This window comes from Melospiza georgiana, chromosome 3 (genome assembly GCF_028018845.1).
Source record: "Melospiza georgiana isolate bMelGeo1 chromosome 3, bMelGeo1.pri, whole genome shotgun sequence".
Lineage (NCBI taxonomy): Eukaryota > Metazoa > Chordata > Aves > Passeriformes > Passerellidae > Melospiza > Melospiza georgiana.
In genome coordinates this window covers 88,146,340-88,162,102 of record NC_080432.1, presented here as the reverse complement: position 1 = coordinate 88,162,102, position 15,763 = coordinate 88,146,340, and the positions used below count along the sequence as shown (strand labels likewise).

The following is a 15,763-nucleotide window of genomic DNA, read 5'->3' as shown; positions in this document are numbered from 1 at the left end:
CTGTTTTCACCTGATAGTCCCAAGCAGATGGATCCAAAAAATAATAAAGTGATAGGTCAGGTATAAAAGCTGGTAGATGGCTTATTTATGTGTGATCCCATGAGCTCATTTGTTTTGTTGCTTGGCTTTGCAGGTTCTCTGGTGTCCACCCATGTGTGTAGGTTGTGGGATTAGATTGATGCCAGCAAAGCACTTTGGGATCACTCAGAGTTCTGTAGGTGTGAAAACAGCTCTTTTTTAAATTGAAAACCTGTTATTAAGTGTACATCTTACAAATTGGCATAGCTGGCTGCATCTACAGATGGTTGTCTCTCCTGAGACAATGGGAATGTTGATATCTGTCAGGGGAAAAGCACAAACTGGTTTGCTGTGACTAGAAAATGTACATTGCCCTCTTGTGAAAACACAGCTCTGCTGCAAGAGAAACAGCCAAGGATACATTTCAGTTGAAAAGTCAACATATTCTGCCACTCCATAATTATAGCTCAGGTTAGTTGTTGCTTTAGACTGACATCTCAGTGTGACACAGGACAACACAACCAGATCTTTCCTATTTATGTACACAGGGTAGGGAAAAAAACAGCTTTTTTTCCCCTTGGTTCGGCAGCCATCCTGGATTTTAGTCTCTTCATGAGCATGCTGAACTGTGCTGTCATTGTATTGCTGTGACAGCTTCACTTGTATTTCAGCCTCATGACAGGTCTCAAACACATGATGCTGTGGCCTCATAGTTATATTGTGCTCAAGCTTCAGCACCACTTCATCCATCCCTTTCTCTCCCTGTAATTTCAGATCAGCACATGAAATAGGTAGCTGTAGATTGCAGATATTTGTGCACATTTCTGGACATGCAACAGGACTGATGTTCATTGGTAAATCTGAAAGAACTATAGGTACATCATCAGTTGAGGACAGAATGAGGAAATAGCACTTTATATTTCAGGTGAGAATTAAAATCCTACTCTTTACTAGAGATGTTCATATATTCAGCCTGTAGTAATGCAAATCTTCATAACCCCAAGAAATCTCTTAAGTTCTCACCTGGAATGGGATTTGGGTCATGCCTATGTTGGGCTTTATAACCCATCTTGGGATTCATCACCCCACTGAGGCAGCACATCTCTCTACTGAACAATGAGCATTGAATTGGTGTTTGTTGGGCTAAATGGGCCAAACCATTTAAACACATCAACTCACAAGAAAGCTTTTTTAGGTGAACAGTGCCACTGGAGGAAAAAGGGTATATTCCCAGGTGAGATGTGTAGGTCCTGTGGCACCAGTTGGATACCAGGACTATTCCACAGCTGAGAGGGTGTCCAAAATGATCTGAATGAGAGAAGTTAGATATAAACATTTTTTAGGTTAGGTCTGGGAAAAATATTGATGCTGACTGCAGGTAGAAGTGATTAAATTTGAGACCTTCTCTCTCTGCCAGCAGGGCTTTATTTAGATTGAATTTAGACAATTTTCTTCAAGAATAATCTGAACAGTTGTGAAAAATCTACCTTTTTCAGTGCTTGCTTTGAGTATATGCTCACTGTTTCCCAAATGATGAGAGCCAAAACCTTGACACAAGGAGTCTCCAGCTGGCAGACTTCTGTGAAAATATCATTCAGCTCTGGGAGCTTCCCGAGAGCTGGCAGTGTGCTGACATTCTAACAGGAGAGACTGAGCCATTGGAGGTGCAGGCTCTTGCCAACACTTGTGTGTGAAAGGAAGAGCAGAGTTACCTCAGAAAGCAGTCTCTGATTGACATTCATAGATTTCAGAGAATTAAAATACTGTTCCTACCTGCTAATGGTGTCTTCTTGGGTGAGTGCTTAAAATGTTGAATTTGAGAGCTCTGGAGCTGTGGTTTAGGGTTTTGCCTTCTTTCTCATGCAGTGTTTGTTCCCAGGGTCACAGCAGATGATGCTGCTAAATCTGCCCTGGCAGCTGGACCAGGTATCCTCTGGGCTCCATCCCAGCTGCAGCACGAAATGCCAGAGTTGTGATTTCTAGTTGGACCCTAGACCCCAGCCTGGCACATAGGCTTGTCTGTGTTTTGACAGCACTGGAAAGTATTGTCACCCATTAGCTTGCTAGGCTATTGTTTTTCCTTAGACACATTCTGTCCATACTTCCAGTTTCTTCTCTCCTATTTTTTTAACAGGGACTAGACACAATTCTCCTGTATTTTTTGTTCAGTCAGTATTTCTTACTTCCTCAGAGACTGGCTGCTTTGTAGAAGGTCATTTCCTGGGGATATTTCACCCTTAGGTGTTTGGATGTCACTGAGGAAAGATGTAAAGAATTTTGAGATTTCTTTATAAGGAAATCTGATTATAAGTTTATTTATGAAGATGTTGTCACTTCTTCATAAAGATCTCATGCTATAAGAAGGAGGAGGTTGCCCTGTTTTTGTAAGAACATGAACTCTAAAGCAGTTGAAATGCCAGCCCTGTCATATATTTTTAAATAAGATGTCACATGGTGTCTCTCTGCAACTCATTACAATCTAGAGACAGCTGCCATAAGAGAGTGGCTGTTCATTGAATGCCTCTTACAAATGGGTTATTAAATGTTTAGAGTCTTTGACCTCTAAAATCCTTTGATCATCAAGAAGACTCTAAGATAGGAGTGTGTTGAGAAAATGAAATAGAGGAGGAAATTCATAAAAGCCTCCCTGCTGGAGAAAAGACCCCTCACCTCTGTGAAATAGCAAACAATTGCGAGAAAGCTTTCTTGTTTAATTCTCATCTTCTTGTGACTTTGGTTTTGATATTTTTCATTTGTTTGAGAATTTAACACCCTTCTAGAATAAACTCATTATATTTTATTCTTAATTACATCTGGTATGAAACGTGAGTCCATCAAGTAAGTGTAAAATATATGTAGTTACTGTGCCTCTAGAAACAGTTTGTCTCTAGAGAGCATTAGATGCAGGCAGCTCACAGAGGAGATATGAAAGAACTCGTGGATGTCAGGAGCTGGGCTGTATGTCCCAGCTGTGAACTTTAAAAGGAGGCTTTGGGAACTGGCTTCCCAAGAACAGTGTTCCTGGGAGGCTCCCTCTTGGCAAGCATAAACCAGAATCCTTTAGGAAAGCAGTTGGTAGCATAATAGGTTGGCTGTGATTATGCTGTTTATTGTTCACCCATTAATGTCTACACAGCTTTTTAATCACCTTCATTGACTCTGGGGTAGGAGAATATTAAGGATGACACAGTGTGCTGCTCTCACAAGATAGGAGAGTGAACTCCTCTGAAGGCACATATGACTAATCAACCCTCCTTTGAGTTCTCACCCCCATATTGAACTCCTTTTTTGCCATTATTGTTGTTATTGTGTTCTTGCATGCTTGCTAAGGACTGAGTAGCTGTTGTTGTGTATTCATGAAACCCTGAAGTCTGATTTATTGAACATGTTTACCAGAATACTTGGAGGGGGTGGAGGAGCACAAATCTATTACTCATATTCATTAATCAGCGTGGAAAAGTAAAAGTTGCTCCCCAGTGTGAGGTAGTTGCTGTAATTATAGTGCTGGGCAGTTCAAATTGCATCATTCTACATTTTTGAGCATGTTTTTGAGGTAACATTTGTTAATGGGAAACATTGATTATGATACATCCTTCTATCATTGATTATTATACATTCTTCTATGCTTTGCCATGTCTTTAAATAGATCTTGTATTTTGCCACTTGCAATTTTATTTAGTCGGGCTTCCAGGTTTTTAGTAAAAATGATGGGAAAAATTCTTATCGATCTGATTTTGAAAAGCAATTTCATTCACCGGTGCAGTGAAGATGTCAGTTTTACATTTGTCAGGCTCAGAATTTTGTGCTCAGCTGATGCAGGGACCTTCAGCTGGTCTGGTGCACAGAGGGAAACTTAATCCAAAGGAAAATGTGTAGGTACACTGAACTCCTGTGATAAATAAAGCAGCAAAGACTCAACACCAGAGAAGTGTACTGCTTAAGTACTTTTTGTTGTGTTTTCCACACAGATGACTCCCAATTATGTTATTGAAACTTTGGGCACTGTGATGATGTCAAATAGTGCATGCAATGAGATATCCTGGTGTTGGAAGAATGGGCATGGATAGTAGCTTTCTTTTAAGCATGCATATTGATGCTTTTTTTGTGAGTATAGTCCTTCTCACATTTTACCAAAAAAAATTTTTTTAATTCTCTCCAGATTTTAGAATTTGTCTTATACTATCCCTTTTTATGGTTTTACTGCCTTCTAAAGTTTTTTATAGACTAAGTATATAAATAACTATAAGATCTTGAAGGAACCAAGTGGCAGGTAAGCCCATAGCTGGTTGACTTTTCTGTAACAGAAGAGGTTACTCTATTCATAGGGGGTTTTTTGCATCAGTGGTAGTTTAATCATGAGAAAAAGAAGCTGAAATGCAAAATTACCATGCACTGAAGGATTTAAGGTTACATCAGCAGGCAAATGCAGGAGAGGAGGCACTCTCATTTGCAGTGAGTCAACAAGCATCATGTTCCAGTTCATAGTTCAGGTTTATGGATTTCCCGAAAATGAGCCCTTGTGATCGTGTTTGATACCTGGAAGAATGGATAAACCCATAGAAACCCACTGGAAGCTGATAATACAAAGTTACCCTGATAAAAAGTAACTGAGGAAACAGAATCTGTGGGTAATTTTCCCCCTCTGAAGGTCCACTTCATGGAATTCACAAAAATCTGCATCCCCCAAGAGTTGATTGGGATGAAATCTGGGAGGAACTCTACTCTGTGGCATGACACTGTCTTCTTCAGCTGGCCTGTTCCCTCAAAAGGAGACACTTTGGGAGCCATCTAGTACTGAGCATCACTAATATCAATATCCACATTTTATCTCCATTGCCTGAGCACAGCCAGTACCAGCACAGTACCAGCATGTTCTGTTCAGGGAGATGGCATCTCTGTGTGAAAGCAGTTACCCATATGGCCCACAGGGACGTTTTCTACATCTCTTTCTACAGAAAGAAAGTACATGTGATAGAAACAATAAATTGTATATTATGAGCATTTTCCCTTCTTGCACCATTTCACACAAGGAACAAGAGTGTGATGCTCCTTTTTATGATTCCAGACATCATCCTTTGAAGGTCTTTGTTCAAGACATCTTCCCCTTAGGGGAGCTGGTCTGTGAGGTTAAAGCCAAGGGTACCTGAGAGCTCTCACTGCTTGAGTTCCTGTGGTTTATCCTAGGCCTGCCCATGCAGCTTCTTAATTACCAGGAGGTGACACAAAAGGTTGCACTGCTCCTGTCTTCTTTCCCAGCCTTGTGAAAATCTTTTCAAGTCACAAATAAACTTCTTCCAGCCTCCTTGCACTGTATTTTCCTCTTTCTTACATGTTGAGCTTCAGGTGTTATCCAAATGCTGCTCCACCAAGATTCCTATATACAGTGACTGTCAATAACAGCAATAATAACAGCTATCCATGTGGAATTGCAGATGTGCACAGCACTTCATGTAAATAAAAGTGGGTTTTCTTAAACATCACTGAGTTCAACAGTATTGTCCCATTTCTGAACAAGAACTCATTTAGTCCATCTCCTTGATGTTTGTCTCTATAGATACACACATACAGATTCTCTAGGTGTATGTATAGGTATAGATGCATGATCCCTTGCACCAGAATGCTGATATTTCAAGGTTTTTATATCCTGTTGGGCTTGTAAGTCTTGGACTTGACCCTTTAAACCCCCTTCTAAACCCTTTAGAAGTGTTTATGTTATTTTTTTCAAAGGATAGATATGGACGAAAATACATTATCTTGGAAAGCTGTCTTCTTAAAACTGCACTGTGGTAAAAGAGTCTCTTTTTATTAATATTACTCTTCATAAGAAAAGAATTGGAAGTATTACAGAGGGATGAATCTCATAGGTCAGGCTGTACAGAATTTTTGCAAGGCTACCTGAAAACCTATCTGCTCTCAGCCTTATTGCAGAAGAAAAGCTTTAAGACACACCTTGCAGCAGTTAAAAATGCAGGCCTGATTTTAAATTATTCAGGACTTCATTTCAGCACAGTTCCTCTGTGAATTGCTGGATTGCTTTCAAACTCAATACTGAAACTCAAAGTCAATAGGATATGCTTAGGGACAACAGGGAAAAAATGCCCACACCAAGTTGTTGCCCACCTGTCTCCTCTGTATTATCTCAACTATTGCTGCTTTTGCTGCCATCCAGCTCTCCCCTTTTGGGGTCCATTCCATTCTCTTACCTCTTCTCCCTTTTGGGAAGTATCAGTTCTCTGATAGGTTCAGCTACAGCCATTTTCCTTCTCTCTCTGCAGTTTCCTTTCCACAGTACCAGGCTATAACAACTCATATGTAGAGGAATTTTAGGAGGACACATTACATAAGTATATGAGACAGTCAGATATTTCAGGCACAAGTATTTTTTCCTGTAGTTCCATCTGTATATTCATGAGATGGCTGTCTCAGACTTTAGTGACTCGTGTTTCAAATCCCTTTTTGGCTGGAAATGGCACTTGCTGATGCTTCAACAGCCCTGTTCTTTTGGGAAATTTGCACTAAGGACTTCATAACACAGCAGGCATAGCATTCAAGTTAATACTCTGAACCTTGGGAACTAAAATTCACTGGGAAAAAATAAATCTCTTTCAGAAATGAAAAGAAATCAGATGATCTTTACTGGAGGGGGGAGAAAAGAGAGGAGGGGAAAAAAGGATATATCCCAGTGTATCCTCCATTTGGTATGTTCCCAGATTCCTGGAGAGATACCATGGTGTCAAGAAAACTGAAGCTGTAATTAGGCCAGGACAGAGCCACAATAGAGCAGGATCCTGATAGCCCTGTCGCTGACCTTGGGGTAGTGCAAGACTATGCCAAACTTAAAATAAATAAAGTGTTCCAGTGCTGCTGCTCAGTTAAGGAAGATCAAAGAGAAATAACATTTAATCAGTGGTAGTTGTGGTGTTAAGCACTAGCAATACTAATTGTTTTGATGAGAATTCTCCCTGAAGATTTTTTTTATTAGCACTGAGTAATAGCTGAGCTGCTGGTGTATTGACCTATAGCACTACCACAGCTCAATTAAGTTTCTTATTGTCCAAATCTAATCAGAGAAAAGCTGGGATTGAAAATCGATTCATTTCCTGCTGGTTAATGACTAATTCCCCACAAATGTGAATATAAAGATTAACTTTTCATGTTGAATGTTTTTTTAGAGGTAGACCCTGCCAGATGAGTGTTTGTGAAGAAGAAGCATGGCTCTTCTTTTCCCATTCATCTTCCTCCAATCTCTTGGAGTATTCCAGCTATTTAGAGTCTTCTCTTAGCCTGTGGTTTGTGCTTATTCTCTGGTCTCTTAACTCATGCCTTACACAATTGAAAGGAGCTGCTATTGATAATTCATGGTCAGCTCCTAAATTCTCAAATATTTCTTCTCCATATTCTTCAAATGAGCATTTCTGTAGTGGTTAAAAGACCTGCGAGACAGAGCAGTTTAGTCCTTAACCATAATCTGAGGGCTAGGCACAGTCTGTGAGGTCTCGGTGAGACACAAACTCCTTGCTGATCCTACTTCAGCCTGTACAAGTTGGGAATTTTCCAGGTGAACCAGCAGAAGAAGTTACATTTCTTGGTTCATCTAAATACTTCTTCTTTATGTAAAGAACTAACAGCTGTTTATAAACCTCCTCATGTGTCTCTGCATGCACACGTGTTCACAGCACTAAAGCTACCGAGCAGAGACATGAGCAAACATCCATGAGGTTTGGCTGCTCTCTCCAGTTCCTGCCAGCTCTGTGACTTCCCCTGCTGCAGCATCTCAAATCATCACAAATATTTTTTTGTATTATCCTCAGTGCACCTCTGAGGTGGGGACAGCTCACAGATTTACACAGGGAGAACTGAGTCCTGGATCGAAAGAGACATTTAGATTTAGAGTTAGAGTTAGAGTTAGATTTATATTTAGATTCTTTGGTGGTCTACAAGGTTATCCTCTCCAGAGGCTCAGCCCTGTGCTTTAGCTGCTGCTAGAAATACAGACCCACAGCTGTGGATGGTCCCTTCTCCTTGGGACCCTCTGGCAGATTGCAGCCAGGTGTCTGGGATATTTCTGCCTTAGGTGGGATATTTCTACCTTACACTGCAGATGTGCTGGAGAGTGCAGCAGTCAGATCTCTTCCAGAACAAGGACAGATGTGTGGCTGTGTTTTTTTGTGCTGGCCTAGTTCTGCCCTTGTTACACCAGTTTTCATTTTTACAAAGAGGTGGTGGCAGGGACGGGCTGCAGCCCTGCAGGTCACCCTGGTACCAGAGTGGCACAGCCTTCCTGCAGGTCCTGGCAGTCACAGCCTGGATTCCTCTTCCCCTTCTGGTGTCTTAACAGAAGTGCAAGAGTACAGTGCATTGTAGTAAATTTCTTTTGTTTTTCTCTAAAGGAGGCAGCTAAAGAGTAATCTTTTTTCTTATCTCATCAACTCCCGTGTTGTGCTGTTGGCAGGAATCCAGAACTTCATCTTCTTGGAAAATAAGCAAGGAGAAACGTTCTTCCCATCATCACAGGCATTGTCGCCAGTGAGCACAGTTCTGAGCAGCTGTAAGACCAGGCTAGACCAACAGCTGCCTGCATCTGGGTTCAACTTTAAGAGGTTTGGCTATTAAAAAATACCTGTCTGAGCTTCCAAAAGCAGCCAAACTTTCTAATTCTCAAAGTGCTCATGTTCTTCACTTACAAAGTTAACATGGATGCCTAGCAGACTTACAAAATAAAACACTAACAAAGTAGATAAGAAGAGTTGGTAACTCCTTCCTAAAGCATAGCAGCATTAAATGTTTAAGGTTTTTCCCATGAGAGCCAAATGCTTGGCTTGTTTTTATGTGCTGGCCCTTGACAATGGTTGTTCTGCTCCTTGCACTGGCTGTGCCCCCTCATTCCCCTTCTCTGCTCCAGCTCTCAGCAGAGCTGGTGGTGCTGAGCCCCAGATGGGGCTCTGAAAGGGGAATCAGCAGCTGCCTCTTCCATCCTCTCCAAGCCTGGGCTACAAAGCCCTGTGCCATCTCCAGCTTTCCCACCTCCTGTTCTGGGCTCCAGCTCCCACACCAGCTCTGCAAGCTGTCACCTTACATCAGTGACCTGGCATGTGTCGGCAGCATGCCCTGCTTTCTGTACATTAGTGAAATTCTAGTTTTCTCTATTTTATAGCAGAATTTCCCTTTTAATAGAAATGCATCCCAATATCCCATGATAAAACATCAGGTGGAAAACAAAGCACTGCTCAGGCCAGTCTATAGATTCACTCTACCCTGTCCTATTAAGGATGGAGAGACCTTTTCTTTCCTGACCCCTCCCTATCACTGGGGAATTTGGGGAAGTCTGTTTTGAGGGTATTTTTCTTTAGCCATACTAAAATTTTGTTTTAGCCACATGCTAAAATTTTAGCCATATGCTTTAGCATATGCTTCATGCTTTTGCAATAACTCCCTCCCCAAGATGATCTGAATGAATTGATCACTGAGTTCCCTGTGAACAGCATCACTTCAAAGAGACTAAAGCAGCTGCAGCCAAGCAGATAAATATTTCCAGGTATTTGATCAGTTTCCCCAAGAGTTATGTACAATTTGTAGGTGTTATTCATTAGCTATTCCGATTCCAGGACTGATTGAATGCCCCCCAAACACCAGACAAGGACAAGTGTCCAGAAACCCAGTGGGAGCTAAGAATCTGCAAGACAATCCTCATACAAAATTTAGAAGCAGATAAGGGAATTTTTTTAAATCTTCCTTTTTCTTTTCTTAATTGGCATTTGACTGTAGAGATAACACTGTTCACACCCCAGCATGTTGATCCAACTGGTTAGAAAATACACAGGCCAAGCAAGAGATGAATCCTAGAATGGTTTGGGTTGAAAGGGGCCTTTATAGATTATCTACTTCCAACCTCCTGGCACGGGCAGGGACACCTTTCTCTAGACCAGGGATGGATAAGGCTAGAGAAGCAGAAACAAAGCAGTGTACAGTGTTGGGTTACTCATGGAACTGGCTGGTATAGTTTGTCTTGATTTTTGGACAAAAAGGGTAAATCAGGAGACAGTGCTGCTGCATGGAGCGCCCTTTTCAGTGGCATGTTGCAGTAGAAGGGAACTCCTTGCTTTCAAATGTGGATTGATCACCTGGTCAAGGCTTTGATGGAACACTGAAAGGTGAAGCTGTATCTGAAAATCCCAGTTGTATTTCTTTACTTTTTTTCTGAAGTATTCACTGAGCTCATGCAAGAGGCAAACTAAACCACTCTCCTCATATTCCCTCTGACAAAAACTTAGTGTTTGTCTTACAGAGATCCCTGTCTCCCATTGTCACTTGGCTTAGGCTGCTCTGAAAGTAGTTAAAGCCTGTGCCTTTATACTTTACTAAGGTCTCACTGTGTTTTAATAGTCAAAAAATGTTTTACCAGAGCTGGCATCTTTTGCTCTGTTATTGTTTTAGTTTTCTTTACTTCATGTCTTATTTATGAATAGTTTCAAAACAGGCCAATGGAAATCTTCAAGTACGTTTTTAAACAAGTTTTGACAATGTTTTTGGGTTGTTCTGAGCTAAAAATAATACAAATCAGCAGGTACAGACTGGAGAACAGTGCCTTCAGTCCCTAAAGGACATTTTACTGCATTTACTCCCTACAGGAAGACAAATAGAAAAAAAATTAAAACCATGTAGCAGTTCCATATGATGCTATAAAGGCCAAGACTTAGCTGAGCAGTGCCGCTGTCTTCTCAGAAAAGAAAAAAAGCATGGTCTTGTGTGTGATAAAAAATTAGAAGGATGTTTTCCTAACTGCTATATGAGGCTAATGGCTTGACCAGCAAAGAGGCAGGCACAGCTTGCTGATGCTGCTCCAGTGGGACACTGAAAAATATGAGAATAAGAACATAAGAACAACTTAAAAATGGCTTTCGGGATCTCCAGCCACTGACCCAACCTAATTCCCCACTTTGTTCTTGGACTCTTACATGTTTTGGAGTGTCTGACACTTCTTCCCCTTTTGTGTAGGTGTGCTTTTTCCATTGTACTTTTGTTCTTTTGTCTCACCAATATGTTTGCACCATTTCTGTATTTTGGTTTTCTGGGCAGTGAAAAGAACAGTCTCAGTTCCCTCCAGGTATTTACTTTTCTTTTATAGAGACTGTAGAGTGACAGTCACAGGAGCAGAGATCAGGCAGCAACCTCAGGCAGAAGTCAGCTCTGAGCAAAAATACTTGGAAAGACTGTAAAATTTTGAAGTGTTTTGTTCTGTTACACATGCGTCACACGACAGTGTCATCAGCACAGATTTAAAAAGCAAAAGATTTATCCTTTCAGCTTTGAACAGCCAGCAAACTCTCAAGAATAAAAGGTGGGGGACATGGAATTCATGGTGGCATACAGGCCATGACAGCCATTTCTTAACCTCTCAGCAGGGGACTGAAGAAGTGCACATTCTACACGTACGCATAAAATTAAATATCACCTATGTTAACATTCAGAGCTGGAACAGGAATTGGAGGGGGAGCTGGGTCATGGACAAGAGAAAGCAATGAGGAACCTGAAAATAACATTCAGGTTTTGGATAACATTTGCAAACTTTGTTCTGACCCCGAATGCCAGGCTGTGAGCCCAAGGAGCCTTCCCACGGAGGGAGCTCTCCTCGCTTTGACAAAAGGGTGAGGCTGTCACTAGAAGAACAATTGAGCAAGGTCTGGTAACTGCAGCCACTGAAATCCTAAGTTGTATCAGAGAACCCAAAGATCTTTGTATCTGTTGATGAGCCCAATCATGATCATTTTTAATGGCCAGAAAGCAGAAAGTACAGAAGGATCTGCAGCAGCACCTCGACCTCTCCATCAGTTATGATTATCAAAATAGAAATAGGGCTTGAGTTGAGTACAGGCACAGAAGTTCTATTTTCAGGAGGAGACAATACCAAATGCTCTTTCAGAGAAAACAGAAAGTTGAAAGGAAACTTTCAGGTTGAGACCCCTGTGGCAACACAGGAGTGGCTCCTGATGTGATCCACATGGCCACATAGTGCAAGCAGCTGGCTGAGCTCTAAGATTTGCATTTTTAAGGCAGGACACAGCTCTGGATGGGGAAATGGAAAATTGTAAAATGCAGTTCCACTTCAGCTGTCACTGCAGACTTTCCTTCAAGCTTACATTATAAAGGCAGTACTTAATAAGAATTGGAATTTTAAAAAGAACAAAATAAGATGGCTCTCATATGGGGAGTAATGCATGTTTATACTTTAGGAGCAGGAAAACCTCCATGAAATTGTGCTGGGAAAATAATAACAAACATTGTTTGTGTATGGTCCCTGCACTGTAATAGCACTTCTTCAGCACTTAAAAACTCCCTTTCTTCAGGGTTGTGTATTCTTGAGTCTGGCCCACAGAAATAACAACTACCTGCTCAAATGTCTTAAACCATACATTTCCTGAGGGTAAAAGATTATATCAGCTGAAAACCTACATGTTATAGTCATTTAAAATACCCTGTTAAGCTACAGTCATTTGAAGAGTTCACTGAAGGATATTAGGATATTAACCATGAAAAGCATTGCACTGTATTGTTTAACTGAATCTGTGTTTTCATCTTGTGTACTTGAATGCTGGATTGCAGAACGGAACATATGTTCATGTGGGTTTTTATGCCACATGTGGATTATTTTTTTAAATAAATGAAATTATATAACAACAATCCCACACATATACTTGGTTGCAACATTTCAAGGGCTGGTTAAAATTCTCTTAGAATGCACCCTGGCTTCTTTATTTCATGGTCAGAGAATATTACACTCTACCATTCATACTCAACTTCATTTTAAGATTAATCTAGTTAATTTAGCTTTAAAGTAGCATTATATATATATATTTGTATTATAGTTTGTGGAAACCTGAGGTTGTAGAAATAAGTTTTTAATAATCATTCCAGTGTTACTGTTAGGGAACCTTACATTGCAGATCCTCAGTTTCCTACAAAGCTCATCAGCCACTCTTCATAAATGCCTCACTTTGGTGTTTTGCAGTCACGTATACAACTCTCTCCTTTGCATTAACACAGTTCTATATATTATTTTATTTTGCAGTTCTTTCCATATGGAGATGCTTCTAAGTTTGCCCAGCACGCCTTCCGAACCTTTGATAAAAACGGAGATGGGACCATCGACTTCAGAGAGTTCATTTGTGCCCTGTCCATCACCTCACGAGGCAGTTTTGAGCAAAAGCTGAACTGGGCCTTCAACATGTACGACTTGGATGGTGATGGTAAAATTACAAGAGTGGAAATGCTGGAAATCATAGAGGTGAGATCAATATGACACTCATGAACGTCACAATGTTAATAAAATTTGATTCCTTGTTCACTCAGACTTTAGATTTTAGGTTTACCAGAGGCTGTAGGGTACATTAAATGCACATTACACATTAATCCTGCACTGACTGGTGCCCAAGCACACTCACGTGTTTGTTAATAGATGCAATCTTGGAGAATTGCAGAGAGTGCATATGTGCATATAAGCTTTTAAATATCCAAAGATTTTTTTCCCCTGATGAATGGATTAATCACAAGAACAGCACAGGATTTACAAAGCCCATCTCAGTCACTTGACACCCATGAAATTATTGCACTACAGCCCAAGTAGCTGAAGCCTTACTGGAGATTAACTTCAGATGATTACAGAAATTTGCAGGGATAACAACACGCTATTTTAAGTGAGCTCTCACAGATGGGCTTTAGGATGACCACAACTTCTAAGAGGAAGGATAAAGTTGACCACCTTTGTCATCTGCCACAGTAGTTAATACCAGATTGTGCCCACCTGTACACACAGAAACCTATTTAGGGGCAGTGACTTCGAAAACAAATTATTCAGAATTTATGTGCAATATTTCATCTGAACAATTGATACAGAGAGTAAGTTACAAGAGTTTCACATTGTGAAACAGGAAGCCAAAGAAATTCATTCTGGGATGCAAAATGTAACCATCAAAATAAACCTACATCTAAAGAAAGTAAAATATATTCTTCCTTGTTTTACATATCTGGACTTTGGATCCTTATAAAGAAAAGCAAAAAAAAAAACCCTAAAACCAATCTTTAGAGAAACCTGCAATCATTTTATTGTTAGAAAATATTTCCAGAATTTGATCACATCCAAAAATTAGATTGAATTTCATGTTGAATTTTCCATTTGGTTTTTTTCCAAAGGCCATCTACAAAATGGTGGGCACTGTGATAATGATGAAAATGAATGAGGATGGCCTGACGCCTGAGCAACGGGTAGACAAGATCTTCAGTAAGATGGATAAGAACAAAGACGATCAGATCACACTGGATGAGTTCAAAGAAGCTGCAAAGAGTGATCCGTCCATTGTATTACTCCTGCAGTGTGACATTCAAAAATGAGCTCGTGTACGACGCGTCATAGACTGCACAGAAGTTTAATGTTCCATTCAGTTTGCAGCTATTTCCACACACACAAAATTTTGCTTGGACTACCTATAAATGGACTTGCTTCTTGTGTTTGAAACACTTGTGTGCATGAGAATGTCATTTGCTAAAGAATTTTAAAAGTATATATTATAAAAATAAACTGCCACAACGTGATGTGTGCAATGTCATTTCATAACAACCCTCTTCCTCTGAATCCTGTGCAGCAGGCCTGTGCTGCAGTGAATTATATTATTTATTGTTCCTGTTTTACTGATGCTAGCTCTGTGTCTCCTAGACTGAGTAATGTTAGTGACACTGAATTCCCATGGTAATGTTAACTGTTTATTATAAATCATGTCACCATTCTGCTGTAAAGTAGTACTGGACAGACAGAAGGGAAGAGCTTCTCGGCTCCCAGGTCTGGTCCACACGTGCTTGTATTGTCAGTGGATATAAATGTACTTCATTTGCATGCCTTTTAGGTTTGCCTTAATTCTTACCTCATTTGCATCCCTTCAATATGGAAAGAGCTATGTCAGAGGAATGCAGTATATTAAAAAAAAAAAGAAAATCCTGCTAAAATTAACCCTTAATTAAGAATATATATAAATATATATATATATAATGTTTAAAATATTGTTTTATTGCAAGTTTAAAGGTTTTATTGGAAGTGTATTGATCTTTGCCAGAATTTTCAAAAGCTTCCACAGAGGTTGCAATATATATGTCCCAAAATAAATTTATAACATTTGACCTTTTCCCCTAATTCTTATTTCATGTCTTCAGCATGGTAATAAAAAAAGAAAAAGTTCAATCTCTTTAATTATCTGTCACTGCACACTGGGAAATATGTATTTCATTATTGAAGCATGAAGAAAACTACTTTACACTCACTCACTAGAAGAGTCATATTATACAAAACCAAAAGTTGTAGTTCTTGTATTTAAGGCTGGAGCAGCTGTTGATGCTCTAAGATGCTACTGCTAAGATTTACCAGCGCAGCTACTAAACCTGTGCTGAGTTTTAAGCGGTGTAAGTGAAATACAGTTTATTTGATCACCCTAAACCTTGTTTTTAATGTTGTTTCCCTCCTGAAGTAAGAGAGTTCCCTCTTACCATCTGATACTAAACTACTCTGTGTTTAATATAAACAGACATGATGTTAAAAATCACTACTGATAAATTAACCATGAAGTATGATGACAAAGGAGGGATAGTGAGACGACCCAACTTCCTCTTCAATTCTATGTGCACAAATCAAGTTTCTCTCTATCCTGTGACAAATTCTGCACAGCCTTGGGAAAGAATGAAGAATTATCAGACTGCAGAAACT

The 15,763-nt window shown here is 40.0% G+C and overlaps 1 protein-coding gene across 2 annotated transcripts in view; it reads left to right on the top strand.

The window, feature by feature from the left end:
- VSNL1 (visinin like 1) overlaps positions 1-15,496 on the top strand; it is an 87,062-nt gene extending 71,566 nt beyond the window's left edge. For both annotated transcript variants that reach the window (XM_058019816.1, XM_058019817.1), the window contains exons 3-4: positions 13,085-13,300; positions 14,206-15,496. In XM_058019816.1, coding sequence (XP_057875799.1) covers positions 13,085-13,300; positions 14,206-14,403 — 414 coding nt within the window. In that variant the 3' untranslated portion in view covers positions 14,404-15,496. The remainder of the gene's footprint in view (positions 1-13,084; positions 13,301-14,205) is intronic.
- Positions 15,497-15,763: the final 267 nt, after the last annotated feature.